Source organism: Anomaloglossus baeobatrachus, chromosome 9, assembly GCF_048569485.1.
Source record: "Anomaloglossus baeobatrachus isolate aAnoBae1 chromosome 9, aAnoBae1.hap1, whole genome shotgun sequence".
NCBI lineage: Eukaryota > Metazoa > Chordata > Amphibia > Anura > Aromobatidae > Anomaloglossus > Anomaloglossus baeobatrachus.
This window is the reverse complement of record NC_134361.1, coordinates 212,005,513-212,022,693: the sequence shown is the minus strand read 5'-3', so window position 1 is coordinate 212,022,693 and position 17,181 is coordinate 212,005,513. Positions and strand designations below refer to the sequence as shown.

The 17,181-nt window shown below is 47.3% G+C and overlaps 1 protein-coding gene across 1 annotated transcript; it reads right to left on the bottom strand.

Moving 5' to 3' along the window:
* Window positions 1-6,844: 6,844 nt before the first annotated feature.
* On the bottom strand, window positions 6,845-17,107 carry PRRT1B (proline rich transmembrane protein 1B). Its single transcript, XM_075324387.1, has 4 exons — window positions 16,858-17,107; window positions 11,139-11,471; window positions 10,087-10,218; window positions 6,845-9,624 (listed from the first exon to the last, which is right to left on the bottom strand). Exons 2-4 carry the CDS (start codon window positions 11,223-11,225, stop codon window positions 9,478-9,480), a joined length of 366 nt encoding a protein of 121 aa, XP_075180502.1. The 5' UTR covers window positions 11,226-11,471; window positions 16,858-17,107; the 3' UTR covers window positions 6,845-9,477.
* Window positions 17,108-17,181: the final 74 nt, after the last annotated feature.

Sequence of the window (17,181 nt, the reverse complement as noted above, 5' to 3'; positions counted from 1 at the left end):
CTTTTTTGTGTATGGGAACGCAGCGCCGACCCCCTCTGGACCGGGCGGCGCTGCTGTGACTTGTGGTGCGCCGGGGATCCGCCGTCCGCGCTTTTACGGCGGCGGCGGTTATAAATTTAGTCCCCGGCTTTTTGGGCCTAGGACGCCGGCAGCTCCGATTCGTTCCCGCCCCCACCCTGTCATTCAGGGTAGGGGAGAGACGCTGTTCGCTAGCAGCGACGAGGGCTGGAGCCTGATTTACATGCTCCAGCCCTCTCACTTGGCACAGAGGGAAGCAGGCTTCCCGCTCTTGGCCAGGAACGCCCAGGGCCCGCCCCCCTTCCTCTCTCGAGACGCCGGCAGCCATTACATGCATGCCTGGCTGGAGGAAGGACGCAAGGCTCTGGGAGACCTGGACTAGGGGCTATCTGGCGACCACACACCCGCTTTTTTAAGCGGGCGGTAAGCGATTTTTCTGTGCTGGTCCCTCTAGTGCCTCACGGTGTATCGGTGTACTGTGTACAGATATATAGTTATTGTATTACTTGCACTGTAAGGTCGCTTCTGGCTGCATATCCCAGATCGCTCTGTGGAAGCAGCAACATGTCATCCTCAAAACGCAAGGCGGCCAAGGCAAAAAGGGCTGTGTATACTGCGTGTGCTGCATGTGGGGCTAATCTACCAGCAGGCTCCGATGACCCCCATTGTGTGCAATGCTCCGACCCGGTGCTGCTTCGCCAGCCGGAGTCAGGAGAGGTAGCGACCCAGGCTGAGACGCTTGTAAGTTCTGCCCCGGTGACAGGGACAGACTTTGCAGTTTTTGCAGATAATATGTCTGTGTCTATGGCAAAAATCCTTGAAACCTTGCAATCTATGCATGGGGCTCAGTCTCTGGGCACGGCGAGGCCTCTGTCCTCAGGTCCCCCTTACTTGGAATGTATCCAGCCCACAGGGGGGTCCCCGGCTTCACAGGCCGAGGATTATGACTCAGATGATGGCCCCAGCCACCCTAAGCGAGCTCGCTGGGAAAGACCCTCGACGTCTTCACACTGCTCAGGGTCTCAGCGCAATCAGTCTCCCTGTGATGTGTCTGATGAGAGTGATCAGGAATCCACTCCTGGAACCCCTCTCAACCTGGATACCCCGGATGGGGATGCCATGGTAAACGACCTTATCTCAGCCATCAATAGGCTGTTGGATATTTCTCCCCCAGCCCCTTCAGCAGAAGAGGCGGCTGCGGAGCAGGAGAAGTTTCGTTTCCTTTATCCCAAGCGTAAATTGAGTGCTTTGTTAGATCACTCTGACTTCAGAGAATCAATCCAGAAGCACGACGCTCACCCAGAAAGGCGTTTCTCTAAACGATCTAAAGATACGCGTTTCCCTTTCCCCCCTGAGGTGGTCAAGCGCTGGACACAGTGTCCAAAGGTAGACCCCCCGATTTCCAAACTTGCAGCTAGATCCATAGTTGCAGTGGAGGATGGCGCTTCACTTAAAGATGCCAATGACAGACAGATGGACCTTTGGTTAAAATCTGTCTATGAAGCTATCGGCGCGTCGTTTGCTCCGGCATTCGCAGCCGTATGGGCACTCCAGGCTATTTCAGCTGGCTTAGCAAAAGTGGATGCTATCATGCATCCAGCAGTGCCGCAAGTGGCGCACCTTACCACGCAGATGTCGGCGTTTGCGTCTTACGCTATCAATGCGATCCTAGAATCTACCAGTCGCACCTCAATGGCGTCCGCCAATTCGGTAGTTTTGCGCAGAGCCTTGTGGTTAAAGGACTGGAAAGCAGATGCTGGTTCCAAAAAATGTTTAACCAGTTTGCCTTTGTCTAGAGATAGACTGTTTGGCGAGCCATTGGCTGACATCATTAAGCAGTCCAAGGGTAAAGACTCCTCTTTACCACAACCCAGAACATCCAAACCTCAGCAGAAAAAGTGGCAGCAGAGGTTTCAGTCCTTTCGAGGTTCGGGCAAGACACCATTTACCTCGTCCAAAGGGACTCAGAGGACGCAAAGAAACTCAGATTCGTGGCGGACTCACACACGCCCCAAGAAAGCAAATGGAGGTACCGCTTCCAAAGCGGCTACCTCATGACTTCCAGCCCCCCCCCTCCGCATCGCCGGTCGGGGGCAGGCTCTCCCGCTTTTCCGGCATTTGGATGTCACAGGTCAAAGACCGGTGGGTGACGGACATTTTGTCTCGCGGGTACAGAATCGAGTTCAATTCTCGTCCTCCAGCTCGGTTCTTCAGAACCTCCCCACATCCAGACCGAGCAGATGCTCTGCTGCAGGCGGTGGATTCCCTAAAAGCGGAAGGAGTGGTGATCCCAGTCCCTCCTCAGGAACAAGGGCAAGGGTTTTACTCCAATCTCTTTGTGGTTCCAAAAAAGGACGGCTCGTTCCGTCCTGTTCTGGACCTAAAACGGCTCAACAAACATGTGCACGCCAGGAGGTTCCGGATGGAAACCCTCCGCTCTGTCATTGCCTCAATGTCCAGAGGAGACTTCCTTGCCTCAATAGACATCAAAGATGCTTATCTCCACGTGCCAATTGCTACAGAACATCAACGTTTTCTACGTTTTGTGATAGGAGACGACCATTTTCAGTTCGTAGCTCTTCCATTTGGTCTGGCGACAGCCCCACGGGTCTTCACCAAGGTCATGGCGGCGGTGGTAGCAGTCTTGCACTCTCAGGGACACTCGGTGATCCCTTACCTAGACGACTTATTGGTCAAAGCTCCCTCTCAGGAGGCATGTCAGCACAGCCTGAATGCTACGCTGGAGACTCTACAGTCTTTCGGATGGATCATCAACTTTCCAAAGTCGATCCTATCACCGACTCAATCACTAACGTATCTTGGCATGGAGTTTCATACTCTAGCAGCGATAGTGAAGCTGCCGCTGAACAAGCAGCGGTCACTACAGACAGGGGTGCAATCTCTCCTGCAGGGCCAGTTGCATCCCTTGCGGCGTCTCATGCATTTCCTAGGGAAGATGGTGGCAGCCATGGAAGCAGTTCCCTTTGCGCAGTTTCATCTGCGCCCACTTCAATGGGACATTCTCCGCCAATGGGACGGGAAGTCAACGTCCCTGGACAGGAAAGTCTCGCTTTCCCAGACGGCCAAGGACTCTCTACAATGGTGGCTCCTTCCCACCTCATTATCTCAGGGAAGATCCTTCCTGCCCCCATCCTGGGCAGTAGTCACGACAGATGCGAGTCTGTCGGGGTGGGGAGCAGTGTTTCTCCACCACAGGGCTCAGGGGACGTGGACTCCGCAGGAGTCCACCCTTCAGATCAATGTTCTGGAAATCAGAGCAGTGTATCTTGCCCTACTAGCCTTCCAGCAGTGGCTGGAAGGAAAGCAGATCCGAATCCAATCGGACAACTCCACAGCGGTGGCATACATCAACCACCAAGGAGGGACGCGCAGTCGGCAAGCCTTCCAAGAAGTCCGGCGCATTCTAATGTGGGTGGAGGACAGAGCATCCACCATATCCGCGGTTCACATCCCAGGCGTAGAAAACTGGGAAGCAGACTTCCTCAGTCGCCAGGGCATGGACGCAGGGGAATGGTCCCTTCACCCGGACGTGTTTCAGGAAATCTGTCGCCGCTGGGGAGTGCCGGACGTCGACCTAATGGCATCCCGGCACAACAACAAGGTCCCGGCATTCATGGCGAGGTCGCGCGATCAAAGAGCTCTGGCGGCAGACGCCTTGGTTCAAGATTGGTCGCAGTTTCAGCTCCCTTACGTGTTTCCGCCTCTGGCGCTCTTGCCCAGAGTGCTACGCAAGATCAGATCCGAGTGCAGCCGCATCATACTCGTCGCTCCAAACTGGCCGAGGAGGTCGTGGTATCCGGATCTGTGGCATCTCACGATCGGTCGACCGTGGTCACTGCCAGACCGACCAGACTTACTGTCCCAAGGGCCGTTTTTCCATCAGAATTCTGCGGCCCTGAACCTGACTGTGTGGCCATTGAGTCCTGGATCCTAGCATCTGCAGGATTATCTCAAGGAGTGGTTGCCACAATGAGACAAGCTAGAAAGTCGAATTCTGCTAAGATCTACCACAGAACGTGGAAGATCTTCTTATCCTGGTGCTCGGCCCAGGGAGTGTCTCCCTGGCCATTTGCATTACCCAAGTTTCTTTCCTTCCTGCAATCGGGGTTAGAAAAGGGCTTGTCGCTCAGCTCCCTTAAAGGGCAAGTTTCGGCACTATCCGTGTTTTTTCAGAAGCGTCTAGCACGTCTTCCTAAGGTGCGCACGTTCCTGCAGGGGGTCTGTCATATTGTGCCCCCGTACAAGCGACCGTTAGATCCATGGGATCTGAACAGGGTACTAGTTGCTCTCCAGAAGCCGCCCTTCGAGCCTCTGAAGGAAGTTTCCTTTTCTCGGCTGTCGCAGAAAGTGGCGTTTCTTGTTGCGATCACATCGCTTCGGCGAGTGTCTGAGCTGGCAGCTCTGTCATCCAAGGCTCCCTTCCTGGTGTTCCACCAGGACAAGGTTGTGCTGCGCCCCATTCCGGAGTTTCTTCCTAAGGTCGTATCCTCTTTTCATCTTAATCAGGATATTTCCTTGCCTTCTTTTTGCCCTCATCCGGTTCACCGGTATGAAAAGGACTTACGTTTGCTAGATCTGGTGAGAGCACTCAGAATCTACATTTCCCGCACGGCGCCCATACGCCGTGCCGATGCACTTTTCGTCCTTGTCGCTGGTCCGCGCAAGGGGTTGCAGGCTTCTAAAGCCACCCTGGCTCGATGGATCAAAGAACCAATTCTAGAGGCCTACCGTTCTGCGGGGCTTCCGGTTCCTTCAGGGCTAAAAGCCCACTCAACCAGAGCCGTGGGTGCGTCCTGGGCATTACGTCACCAGGCTTCGGCTCAACAGGTGTGCCAGGCAGCTACCTGGTCCAGTCTGCACACTTTCACCAAGCATTATCAGGTGCATACCTATGCTTCGGCGGATGCCAGCTTAGGTAGAAGAGTCCTGCAGGCGGCAGTGACACCCCCGTAGGGGAGGGCTGTTTTGCAGCTCTAACATGAGGTATTTCTTTACCCACCCAGGGACAGCTTTTGGACGTCCCAATCGTCTGGGTCTCCCAATAGAGCGCTGAAGAAGAAGGGAATTTTGTTACTTACCGTAAATTCCTTTTCTTCTAGCTCTTATTGGGAGACCCAGCACCCGCCCTGTTGTCCTTCGGGATGTTTTTTTGTTGTTTGCGGGTACACATGTTGTTCATGTTGAACGGTTTTTCAGTTCTCCGATGTTATTCGGAGTTAATTTGTTTAAACCAGTTATTGGCTTCCTCCTTCTTGCTTTGGCACTAAAACTGGAGAACCCGTGATACCACGGGGGGGTATAGCCAGAGGGGGAGGGGCCTTGCACTTTTAATGTAGTGCTTTGTGTGGCCTCCAGAGGGCAGTAGCTATACCCCAATCGTCTGGGTCTCCCAATAAGAGCTAGAAGAAAAGGAATTTACGGTAAGTAACAAAATTCCCTTCTTTTCATGCGTTTACGCAGCATAAACGCATGCATTCTGTGTTCCCCATCAAAGTCTATGACAATTAAGCAAATTCCATGCGCATGTTGAGTTTTAAAAAGCAACATGTCACTTATTTTGGGCGTTTTAGATGCATTTTCCACCCAGTGAAATTGATATCGCTCTCTTTGTCCGTCGGTCTCTCTCTCGGTCTCTCTCTCTCTCTGTCGGTCTCTCCCCCCCCCCCCCCCCCCCGCCCACCCCTTCTCTCATACTCGCCGATCACCGGCGCAGCTCTGGCGGCTTCACTTTTGAAAATGCCAGCCGCTCATTATTCCATCTCGTATTCACTGCTCCTCCGCCCACCGGCGCCTATGATTGGTTGCATTCAGACGCACCCCCACGCTGAGTGACAGCTCTCACTGCAACCAATCACAGATGCCGGTGGGCGGGTATATATACTGCTGTATAATAAAAAACAAAAAAAAACTGCATACGGTCCCCCCCAATTTTGATACCAGCCAAGATAAAGCTGCACGGCTGAAGGCTGGTATTCTCAGGATGGGGAGCCCCACGTTATGGGGAGCCCCCCAGCCTAACAATATCAGCCAGCAGCCGCCTGGAATTGCCACTTCCATTTGATGCGACAGTCCTGAGACTTTACCCAGCTCATCCCGAATTGCCCTGATGCGGTGGCAATCGGGGTAATAAGGAGTTATTGGCAGCCCATAGCTACCACTAAGTCCTAGGTTAATCATGGCAGGCGTCTGAGACACCCCCAATGATTAACCTGTAAGTTAAAGAAAATAAACACACCCAAAAAAAGCCTTTATTTGGAATAAAAGACAAAAAATATCACCCTCTTTCACCACTTTATTAAAATCTCCAAATACCCCTCCAGAGGTCCGACGTAATCCACAGAGATCCCACGACGCTTTCAGCTCTGCTACATCAGAAGCTGACAGAGAGTGGTCACAGACCACAACCGCTCTCTGTGAGCTCCCTGCAGCGATTGAAGTGAGCCGCGCTCTCAGCGGTACTGTCACTCAGGTTACCCGCGGCCACCGTTGGATCCTCCAACTGTCTCAGGTGGAGGACTCCAGCTGTGGCCGCGGGTAACCTGAGTGACTGCACCGCTCATCACACGGCTCACTTCAGTCACTCGGGATTTGCGGTCACCGGTGAGTCCTTCACTGGTGACTGCAAATCAGGCCGCAGCACACAGTCAGAGCCGCGCGATCACAATGAAGTCGGGTGAAGTTCATCCGAGTTCACTCTGATTGCTCAGCTCTGTCTTGCAGCCAGCCATGCTCTATGGGGATGTAGCAGAGCCGAGTGGGACCGCACTGTCAAAAATACATCCAAAACGTAGTGTTTTATTAGTCACGCCGTAATGCAACGTGTGCACATACCCTTATTGAGATCCAGGCTGTCTGTAGTGCCACCTAGTGGAGGCAGTGAGTATTACACCAGGAGATGGCTCCTCGCCCTAATCACATCCCAGTCCTCCCAGTCTGTGCCTCCGATTTCCAGTGCAGAATGAAGGCCGATCCCCGGCAAGACTTAGCGCTGCGGTGTAACAGGCGAGGACCATCTCTGGGCTCATTCACACTCCAACATAAAAGAAAAAAACATCACATTCTGAGGTTTTATTCCAATTTTTCTGCCGTATTTGTTAATTTCTTCAGCAACTCCAAAAATTGAAATCAGATCCCGTGCGACCCCCGCATTTTTAAGCACAACCCGGGGGCTTCTCCGGTCTACACATCAGTCTGGACGCGTAGCAGGTTCACAGAAAAAAACAGATTGTAATGAAACATTTTTTATATATTGGCATTTTTTTTTTTTTTTAATAAGAAAAAGGATCTGTACTTTACAAGCCAACTCAGATGGGCATGATCACTTTTGCAAATAGGGGGGGGGGTGGTGGTGGTATGGATCTGCTAACAGCAGAAGGTTTCCACGTGTCATGGGTTTTACTACAGCCTCATATTGAATGGCCGAGACTGAATAAGACACAAAACAAATGGATGTGTGAACAGCGCCAGCAGCCTGCGGGTACAGGAGCCATTGCTAAAATTTCCATCCATGTGGAAAAGGAACAGTAAATCTAAAAAGTTCATGTCTGGCTGTAAAGCAACCACCTGCAGCAGAACTCCTCACTGATACTCTGCCTCTTATTAAGTGTCACTCCTCCTGTCTGGCTGTAAAGCAACTGCCTGCAGCAGAACTCCCCATTTATGCTCTGCCTCCTTTTTAAGCCTCACTCCTGGTGTCTGTCTTTGAAGAAACCGCCTGCAGCAGAACTCCTCATTGATGCCTCTCCCCTTTAGCCTCTCTCCTGTATCTGGCTGTGAAGCAACCACCTACACGTCTACAACAGAACTCCTCTGATGCCTCACCCCTCATGTCTGGTTGTAAATCTACTGCCATTAGCAGAACTCTCCTTTGATGCCCCTCCCTCTTATTAAGCCTCACACCTCGTGTCTGGCTGTAAAGCAACCACCTGCAGCCAAACTCTTCATTGATACTCCGCTCCCTTAATAAGCCTCACCCATTTTTTCTGCCTGTAAAGCAACTGCCTGCAGCTGAACTCCTCATTGATTCCCCTCCCTTTTAAGCCTCACCCCTCATGTCTGGTTGTAAAGCAACTGCCTTCAGCCAAACTTCCCTTTGATACTCTGTCCCTTTTAGCCTCACTACTCGTGTTTGGCTGTAAATCAACCGCCTGCAACAAAACTCATTGATGCCCCGCCCCCTTAAGCCTTGCCCCTCCTGTGTTTGGCTTTGAAGCAACCATTTACAGCAGAACTCCTCTGATGCTCCGCCCCCTTAAGCCTCATTCCTCATGTCTGGTTGCAAATCACCTGCCTTTAGCAGAACTCCACATTGATGACCAGACCCATTATTTAACCATCACTCATCATGGCTGGCTGTGAAGCAACCACCTACAGCAGAACTCCTCATTGATACTCTGTCCCCTTTAGCCTCACTCCTGGTGTCTGGCTGTAAATCAACAGCCTGCAGCAGAAATCATTGATGTCCCGCCCCTTATTAACCTTCGCCCCTCCTGTGTCTGGCTTTGAAGCAACCACCTACAGCAGAACTTCTCACTGATGTCCTGCCCCCTTATTAAGCTTCACTCCTTGTGTTTGGCTATAAAGCAACTGCCTGCAGCAGAATTCCTCACTGATGCCCTTCCCCTTTAGCCTCACTCCTCATGTCTGGCTCTAAAGCAACCACTTACAGCAGAACTCCTCTGATGCTCCGCCCCCTTAAGCCTCACTCCTCATGTCTGGTTGTAAATCAACTGCCTTTAGCACAACTCCCCATTGATGACCAGACCCATTATTTATCCATCACTCATCATGGCTGGCTGTTAAGCAACCGCCTGCAGCAGAACTCCTCACTGATGCCCTGCCTCCTTATTAAACCTCGCCCCTCGTGTCTGGATATAAAGCAACCGCCTGCAGCAGAACTCCTCACTGATGCCCCGCCCCCTTAAGCCCCACACTTCAGTTTGAATGCAGGGATGTGCCGCACTCTAGTTCTCCCATATTACCCCATAGGACGATGAACGCGGATACTGGTGTCATGAGTCTCCCCCTGAGTTTATTTCCACCCCCCCCCACGTTGCTGCAGTTTCTATATATTCCAGCAGGTGTCGCTGTCTTTGCTCGTACAATCTACTCACCATTTATTAGATAATTGGAGAAAGTTTTGGAATTTTTGAACATTTCTTTTTAACCCTCTGTTTGGTGTCAGTGCTTCGTGCAGCTAATTGATGGAGCTTTCAGCCTCTAATGCTCCCATTCACTGACTGCAAGCAGAGATCTTGCAATTGTAGATAAAAATTAAAACAAGTAAAAATAAAAAAAAAAAACCAGCCTGTGTTGTATTTAGTTCTGTACATTATACACATAGCGGTAGGATGGATCCGGTGATGGTTCGGGGGCGGCAGGTTGGGGGGTCAGCGGGGTCTGATAGTCTGTGTATAAGGCTCTGATTCCAGCTCTGCGTCATAAGAAGATGGTCACCACCACGTAGATGATCCAGCTGACGGAGATGAAGACCCCAAAGAGCAGGCTGAAGAGGACCAGGGAGCGAGCCCGGCGGGAGGACTCCTGAGCCTGCAGGACATCGCCTCTGCTCAGCGCCGAGCGGGTCTGCGGGAGAGAGAGAGGTGGGTGAGACCGCGCAGTACCACTATATGTCCTATCCGCCATTGCTGACTGTTTCCATTCATAGTCTGCTATATGTGTATGTGATAATGTGTACTGAAAACAAGCAAAGCAGCTTGCTGACTGTTTCCAGTCTGATACTGGACCGTCCCTTTAAGGCCCATGATGGTTGTGGTCATTACAGAGTTAATGCCCATATCGGATTTCCGCCATTAATATTACATAGTGTACATTTTATTCCTCTGCGTCTGCTCTTTCCGTCCTGAATAATTAACGTCCGGTCTGTGATTTGCTGTAATGGGCAGAGCGCTCGGCCGCCATCGGGATTTAAAGGGCTCCTCCATTATTGTCTGTGAGCGCAGCGCTGTACGTCCTGGGGGGGGGCAGCTCCGCCACGGCGGCGTTCAGAGCGAAATATGGGGATCCCCTTTAAGGGGGGGGTCTTACCTCGTGAGAATAGACCACGGCGATGATCCCCGTCAGGAAGCAGCAGAAGAAGGTCACCAGCACCGACTCCACCATGTAGTCCTTGGTCCTCGCTTCCGGCTGCGGCGGCGGCATCGCCAGGGAGCTGTCGCTCTGCGGAGAAGTAACGGCAGCATCAGCAAAACCCCAAAATAGAAATGTGGCGGCGCGGTCCGGATGAAAAAAGCGCAAGATTTCTCTTTTTAATGGGGTGTGAAATAATATGGGGGGGGGGGCACGCGGGATCGTCTATCAGCATTAATAATTCACTGACCCCCGAGGACAAGGCGCTGCAGAGAAGCCGCCTCCGGGATCCTATTACTCCTCCGTGTCTTAAGGAAGGTGCGTGGTTAACCCTTCACATACCCGAGGAGCGAGCAGATCTGACCATGCGACTCCGGGGGGTGCCCCCCCATCATGGATCCTGTGTCAGGGGTACGTACATTGAGGAATGACGCCCAGCATCGAACTTTCATGGCGGCCACGTTTCAGTAGCCACGAAGTCTCCCAGCTTTGAGCTGTCATGGTGGACATAAAAAGTCTACACACCCCTGATAAAATGCCAGGGTTTTGTCAAGTAAAACTTTTTTTTTTTTTTTTTTATTCCCCCACCATTGTCACTCATAAGCTGTACAAATCCATTGAGAAACAAACAAAAAAAAGCTACAATAGTGTAGTTGCATAAGTGTACACACCCTCCTTTTAATTGGGGCTTTGCTTGTTTTGAATCCGCCAATCACATTCCCCCGTGTTGCACAATATCTGTGCTCCGCGGCCGCCATTTACAGCGATTCTGAATAACACTAGTATTAGCGTAGGGTGTGCAGATTTATGCAACTGCATTATTTTACTTTTGAAATCTTGTCAGCTTTGTGTCTCGGCGGATGTGTACCTATTATGGGGGAAAGTTCTGCTATGACTCTTTTTGGCGCTATATCAGGGGCGTGTAGACTTTGTATACCCATTGTATGGCGGTGGTCTCCCAGCTGGCATAGATATATATAACAGCGCATCCTCATCATTATAGCTCTTACCATAATATAGGGGTACGATCCGGGCGGCAGGTTCTGCTGGGGGTACACGTTGGGCATGGTGGGTCCGGACTGGTAGTAGACGGGCATATTCCCTGAAAAGTTTGCGGGGTAATTTGGATACAGGAGATGGGCGATCTTTGGGTCTGGGGGTGAATAAGGTGGGGGGGTCCCCGACAAATCCGCTGTTCTCTATCCCCTTCGGCTCCTCTGACGTGTCCTTGGGCGGCATCAGTGACTGGACGTTTCCCAGAGTGTCAGCTCTTTGGCCCAGTTCTGCCGCTGCTCCGCGGCTCTCCACCACCTCTTGGATCGTTCCCTCCATTTCTGCAGATCCTAAAATAATCAGGGGGCGCAGTCATTAGTGTCACAACCAGTCATCGTCCTGCCCGGCGCTGACTGTTTGTTACAATGTATCAGTCTGGAGTTACAAGCGGTTTACAATTGTATCCGGTCTGGAGGTAAACACCCCGGGACTCCAGACTGATACACTGTAACAAACCCTCCTCTCCGAGACGTCTTAGGAATCTTTCAGCCTCCTCTCGTCCTTGTCGGGAGCAGAATTTTTAAAGGGTCGAGAAGAAGGCCGCCACCTTTGCTCTCCGGACGGGCGACTCTCGCTCTTTGTTCTTTACCGTTTGCGCTGTGTAAACACGAGCCGAGCGCGAGACGGACGTCGTGTTTACAGTAAAGACACGGAGCGAGCGCCAAAGGGACGACCATGACTTCTATACCAGGAAATTGCATGACAGGCAATTCCATAATGAAATGTCATCTGAGTTGTACAAGAGCAGAAATCTGCAGCACTGTCTCCAGCTGTTGTGAAACTACAACTCCCAGCATGACCTGACAGCCGGCACGATGACTCCAAGACTAATATTTACTGGGATTATCATTGTTGGTAGAGACTGGATCAGCGGCGAGTTTCATAATCCAGTATAATCTCTGCACCTCTCCTGCTGTTTAGTTTCCCTCAGGTATAAAGTGTCTCATGAGTCACACGAGGAAGAGAGATTGTTACTAACACAAGCGGAAAATCCGCCACATATTCCCGACATTTACACTGCAATACAGCGACATACAGCCCCGAACGGGAGGAATAACTAGAATAATACTGCCCCTATATACAAGAATATAGTTACTATAATACTGCCCCTATGTACAAGAATAAAACTACTAGAATACTGCTCCTATGTACAAGAATAAAACTACTATAATACTGCCCCTATTTACCAGAATATAATTACTATAATACTGCCCCCTATATACAAGAATATAACTACTATAATACTGCCCCCCATGTACAAGAATATAACTACAATAATACTGCTCCTATGTACAAGAATAAAACTACTATAATACTGCCCCTATTTACCAGAATATAATTACTATAATACTGCCCCTATATACAAGAATATAACTACTATAATACTGCCCCTATATACAAGAATATAACTACTATAATACTGCCCCTATGTACAAGAATATAACTACTATAATACTGCCCCTATGTACAAGAATATAACTACTATAATACTGCCCCCATGTACAAGAATATAACTACTATAATACTGCTCCTATATACAAGAATATAACTACTATAATACTGCCCCTATATACAAGAATATAACTACTATAATACTGTCTCCTATGTACAAGAATATAACTACTATAATACTGCCCCTATGTACAAGAATATAACTACTATAATACTGCCCCTATGTACAAGAATATAACTACTATAATACTGCCCCTATGTACAAGAATATAACTACTATAATATCGCACCCTATGTACAAAATATAACTACTATAATACTGCCCCTATATACAAGAATATAACTACTATAATACTGCTTTTATATACAAGAATATAACTACTATAATACTGCTTTTATATACAAGAATATAACTACTATAATACTGCTCCTATGTACAAGAATATAACTACTATAATACTGCTCCTATGTACAAGAATATAACTACTATAATACTGCCCCTATGTACAAGAATATAACTACTATAATACTGCCCCTATATACAAGAATATAACTACTATAATACTGCTCCCTATGTACAGGAATATAACTACTATAATACTGCCCCCATGTACAAGAATATAACTACTATAATACTGCTCCTATATACAAGAATATAACTACTATAATACTGCCCCTATATACAAGAATATAACTACTATAATACTGTCTCCTATGTACAAGAATATAACTACTATAATACTGCCCCTATGTACAAGAATATAACTACTATAATACTGCCCCTATGTACAAGAATATAACTACTATAATACTGCCCCTATGTACAAGAATATAACTACTATAATATCGCACCCTATGTACAAAATATAACTACTATAATACTGCCCCTATATACAAGAATATAACTACTATAATACTGCTTTTATATACAAGAATATAACTACTATAATACTGCTTTTATATACAAGAATATAACTACTATAATACTGCTTTTATATACAAGAATATAACTACTATAATACTGCTCCTATGTACAGGAATATAACTACTATAATACTGCCCCCTATGTACAAGAATATAACTACTATAATACTGCCCCTATGTACAAGAATATAACTACTATAATACTGCCCCTATGTACAAGAATATAACTACTATAATACTGCCCCTATGTACAAGAATATAACTACTATAATACTGCCCCTATGTACAAGAATATAACTACTATAATACTGCCCCTATATACAAGAATATAACTACTATAATACTGCTCCCTATGTACAGGAATATAACTACTATAATACTGCCCCCTATGTACAAGAATATAACTACTATAATACTGCCCCTATGTACAAGAATAAAACTACTATAATACTGCCCCTATGTACAAGAATATAACTACTATAATACTGCCCCTATGTACAAGAATATAACTACTATAATACTGCACCTATGTACAAGAATATAACTACTATAATACTGCCCCTATATACAAGAATATAACTACTATAATACTGCTCCCTATGTACAGGAATATAACTACTATAATACTGCCCCCTATGTACAAGAATATAACTACTATAATACTGCCCCTATGTACAAGAATATAACTACTATAATACTGCACCTATGTACAAGAATATAACTACTATAATACTGCCCCCTATGTACAAGAATATAACTACTATAATACTGCCCCTATGTACAAGAATATAACTACTATAATACTGCCCCCTATGTACAAGAATATAACTACTATAATACTGCCCCTATATACAAGAATATAACTACTATAATACTGCTCCCTATGTACAGGAATATAACTACTATAATACTGCCCCCTATGTACAGGAATATAACTACTATAATACTGCCCCCTATGTACAAGAATATAACTACTATAATACTGCCCCTATGTACAAGAATATAACTACTATAATACTGCCCCTATGTACAAGAATATAACTACTATAATACTGCCCCTATGTACAAGAATATAACTACTATAATACTGCCCCTATGTACAAGAATATAACTACTATAATACTGCCCCTATGTACAAGAATATAACTACTATAATACTGCCCCTATGTACAAGAATATAACTACTATAATACTGCCCCTATGTACAAGAATATAACTACTATAATACTGCCCCTATATACAAGAATATAACTACTATAATACTGCCCCCTATGTACAGGAATATAACTACTATAATACTGCCCCCTATGTACAAGAATATAACTACTATAATACTGCCCCTATGTACAAGAATATAACTACTATAATACTGCCCCTATGTACAAGAATATAACTACTATAATACTGCCCCTATGTACAAGAATATAACTACTATAATACTGCCCCTATGTACAAGAATATAACTACTATAATACTGCCCCTATGTACAAGAATATAACTACTATAATACTGCCCCTATGTACAAGAATATAACTACTATAATACTGCCCCTATGTACAAGAATATAACTACTATAATACTGCCCCTATATACAAGAATATAACTACTATAATACTGCTCCCTATGTACAGGAATATAACTACTATAATACTGCCCCCTATGTACAAGAATATAACTACTATAATACTGCCCCTATGTACAAGAATATAACTACTATAATACTGCCCCCTATGTACAAGAATATAACTACTATAATACTGCTCCTATGTACAAGAATATAACTACTATAATACTGCTCCTATGTACAAGAATATAACTACTATAATACTGCCCCTATGTACAAGAATATAACTACTATAATACTGTCCCCTATGTACAAGAATATAACTACTATAATACTGCCCCTATGTACAAGAATATAACTACTATAATACTGCCCCTATATACAAGAATATAACTACTATAATACTGCCCCTATGTACAAGAATATAACTACTATAATACTGCCCCTATATACAAGAATATAACTACTATAATACTGCCCCTATGTACAAGAATATAACTGCTATAATACCGCACCCTGTGAGCACATTACTTTCCTTCTCACTTTGTGATCAGTGATTTCTGTCTGATTCTCAGTAGATGATGATATGAGGTGATAGGACACGGCCGTAGTTGCTCAGTATAAATCTTGTGTCGCCGCCTCATAGATGATGTAGGAAAATTTCATTTTCTAGGGTCGTCCTGACAGATGGAATAAGGAACAGCAAGTGATACTTTACAACACTCATGAAATGCAGCTCTGCAGGACAGGTGACTACAATCTATTACTCCCTGTTATCAGCCATTACTGGGGGAGGAGACTGTAGGACAGGTAAGTACAATCTATTACTCCCTGTTATCAGCCACTACTGAGGGAGGAGACTAGGACAGGTGAGTATAATCTATTACTCCCTGTTATCAGCCATTACTGGGGGAGGAGACTGTAGGACAGGTGAGTACAAGCTATTACTCCCTGTTATCAGCCATTACTGGGGGAGGAGACTGTAGGACTGGTGAGTATAATCTATTACTCCCTGTCATCAGCCATTACTGGGGGAGGAGACTGTAGGACCCGTGAATACAATCTATTACTCCCTGTTATCAGCCATTACTGGGGGGAGGAGACTGTAGGACCCGTGAATACAATCTATTACTCCCTGTTATCAGCCATTACTGGGGGGAGGAGACTAGGACAGGTGAGTATAATCTATTACTCCCTGTTATCAGCCATTACTGGGGGAGGAGACTGTAGGACAGGTGAGTACAGTCTATTACTCCCTGTTATCAGCCATTACTGGGGGAGGAGACTGCAGTGCTTTGGGCGTTATTCTGGGATTTGTAGTACTCCCTGCCCCCGTGATTCCTGTGTGTCACGTCCAGTCGTTTGTTTTTTTTCTCCTCGCAGTTGTCAGACGTCAGTTTCTAGTTGTCAGTGAGCTCCGTTCTCGTTGGGTCCATCCGCCGTCCATATCCGCAGTTTCAAGGGTGCACTTACTTGAATATTAGGGAGCAGCATCAGCTGCAATTTCCCCATTTGATTTGGGAATGCCGGGAGTTGTAGTTCAGCCTGGCTGCAGAGCTGGAATCAGAGTGCTGCTTCTAGTGGTGATTGGGTCATGCTGATCTACATGTATTCTTTCATGGGGTGTGTGTATGTGTGTATATATAATTGAGTATCTGATCTTAGCTGGGGATAGGACTGTCCGTTTTGGCCCAAGAGCTGGCACTCCCCCTCCCAGCTGATGCCCCGTGCTGTACCTGTAGTGGCCATGGTGCCGGCTTCGTGCCTTTCTTCTGCTGAGTGTTCTCGTCCTCTTGTCATTAATCCTCCTCTCCTCGGTCCCCAGCGCGGCTCATGGTGCCTTGTGCCCACTCTGCTGGCCTCGCACCTCGCGGTGTCCGTGCTGCTCCTCTCCGCTGCTCCTCACCCTCCTTCTGTCCTGCGCTCGCTCTCAGGTCTCAGTTTCCTGCTCTCGCCTCCTTATTAATAATTGACAAACCTGTTTGCGGAAGGCTGTGCAAATAGCTGAGCTCCCGGTGCTGATTTCACAGGGAAGGCTGGCACTACCATCCTACGCAATG

Bases quoted from the DNA above. Each gene is read 5' to 3' on its own strand.
- PRRT1B (XM_075324387.1), bottom strand. From the start codon at position 11,225: ATGCCCGTCTACTACCAGTCCGGACCCACCATGCCCAACGTGTACCCC. The intron at 10,219-11,138 runs GTAAGAGCTATA...ACTTCTCCGCAG, and splicing joins GATCGTACCCCTATATTATG to AGCGACAGCTCCCTGGCGAT. The intron at 9,625-10,086 runs GTAAGACCCCCC...TCTCTCCCGCAG, and splicing joins CCGTGGTCTATTCTCACGAG to ACCCGCTCGGCGCTGAGCAG.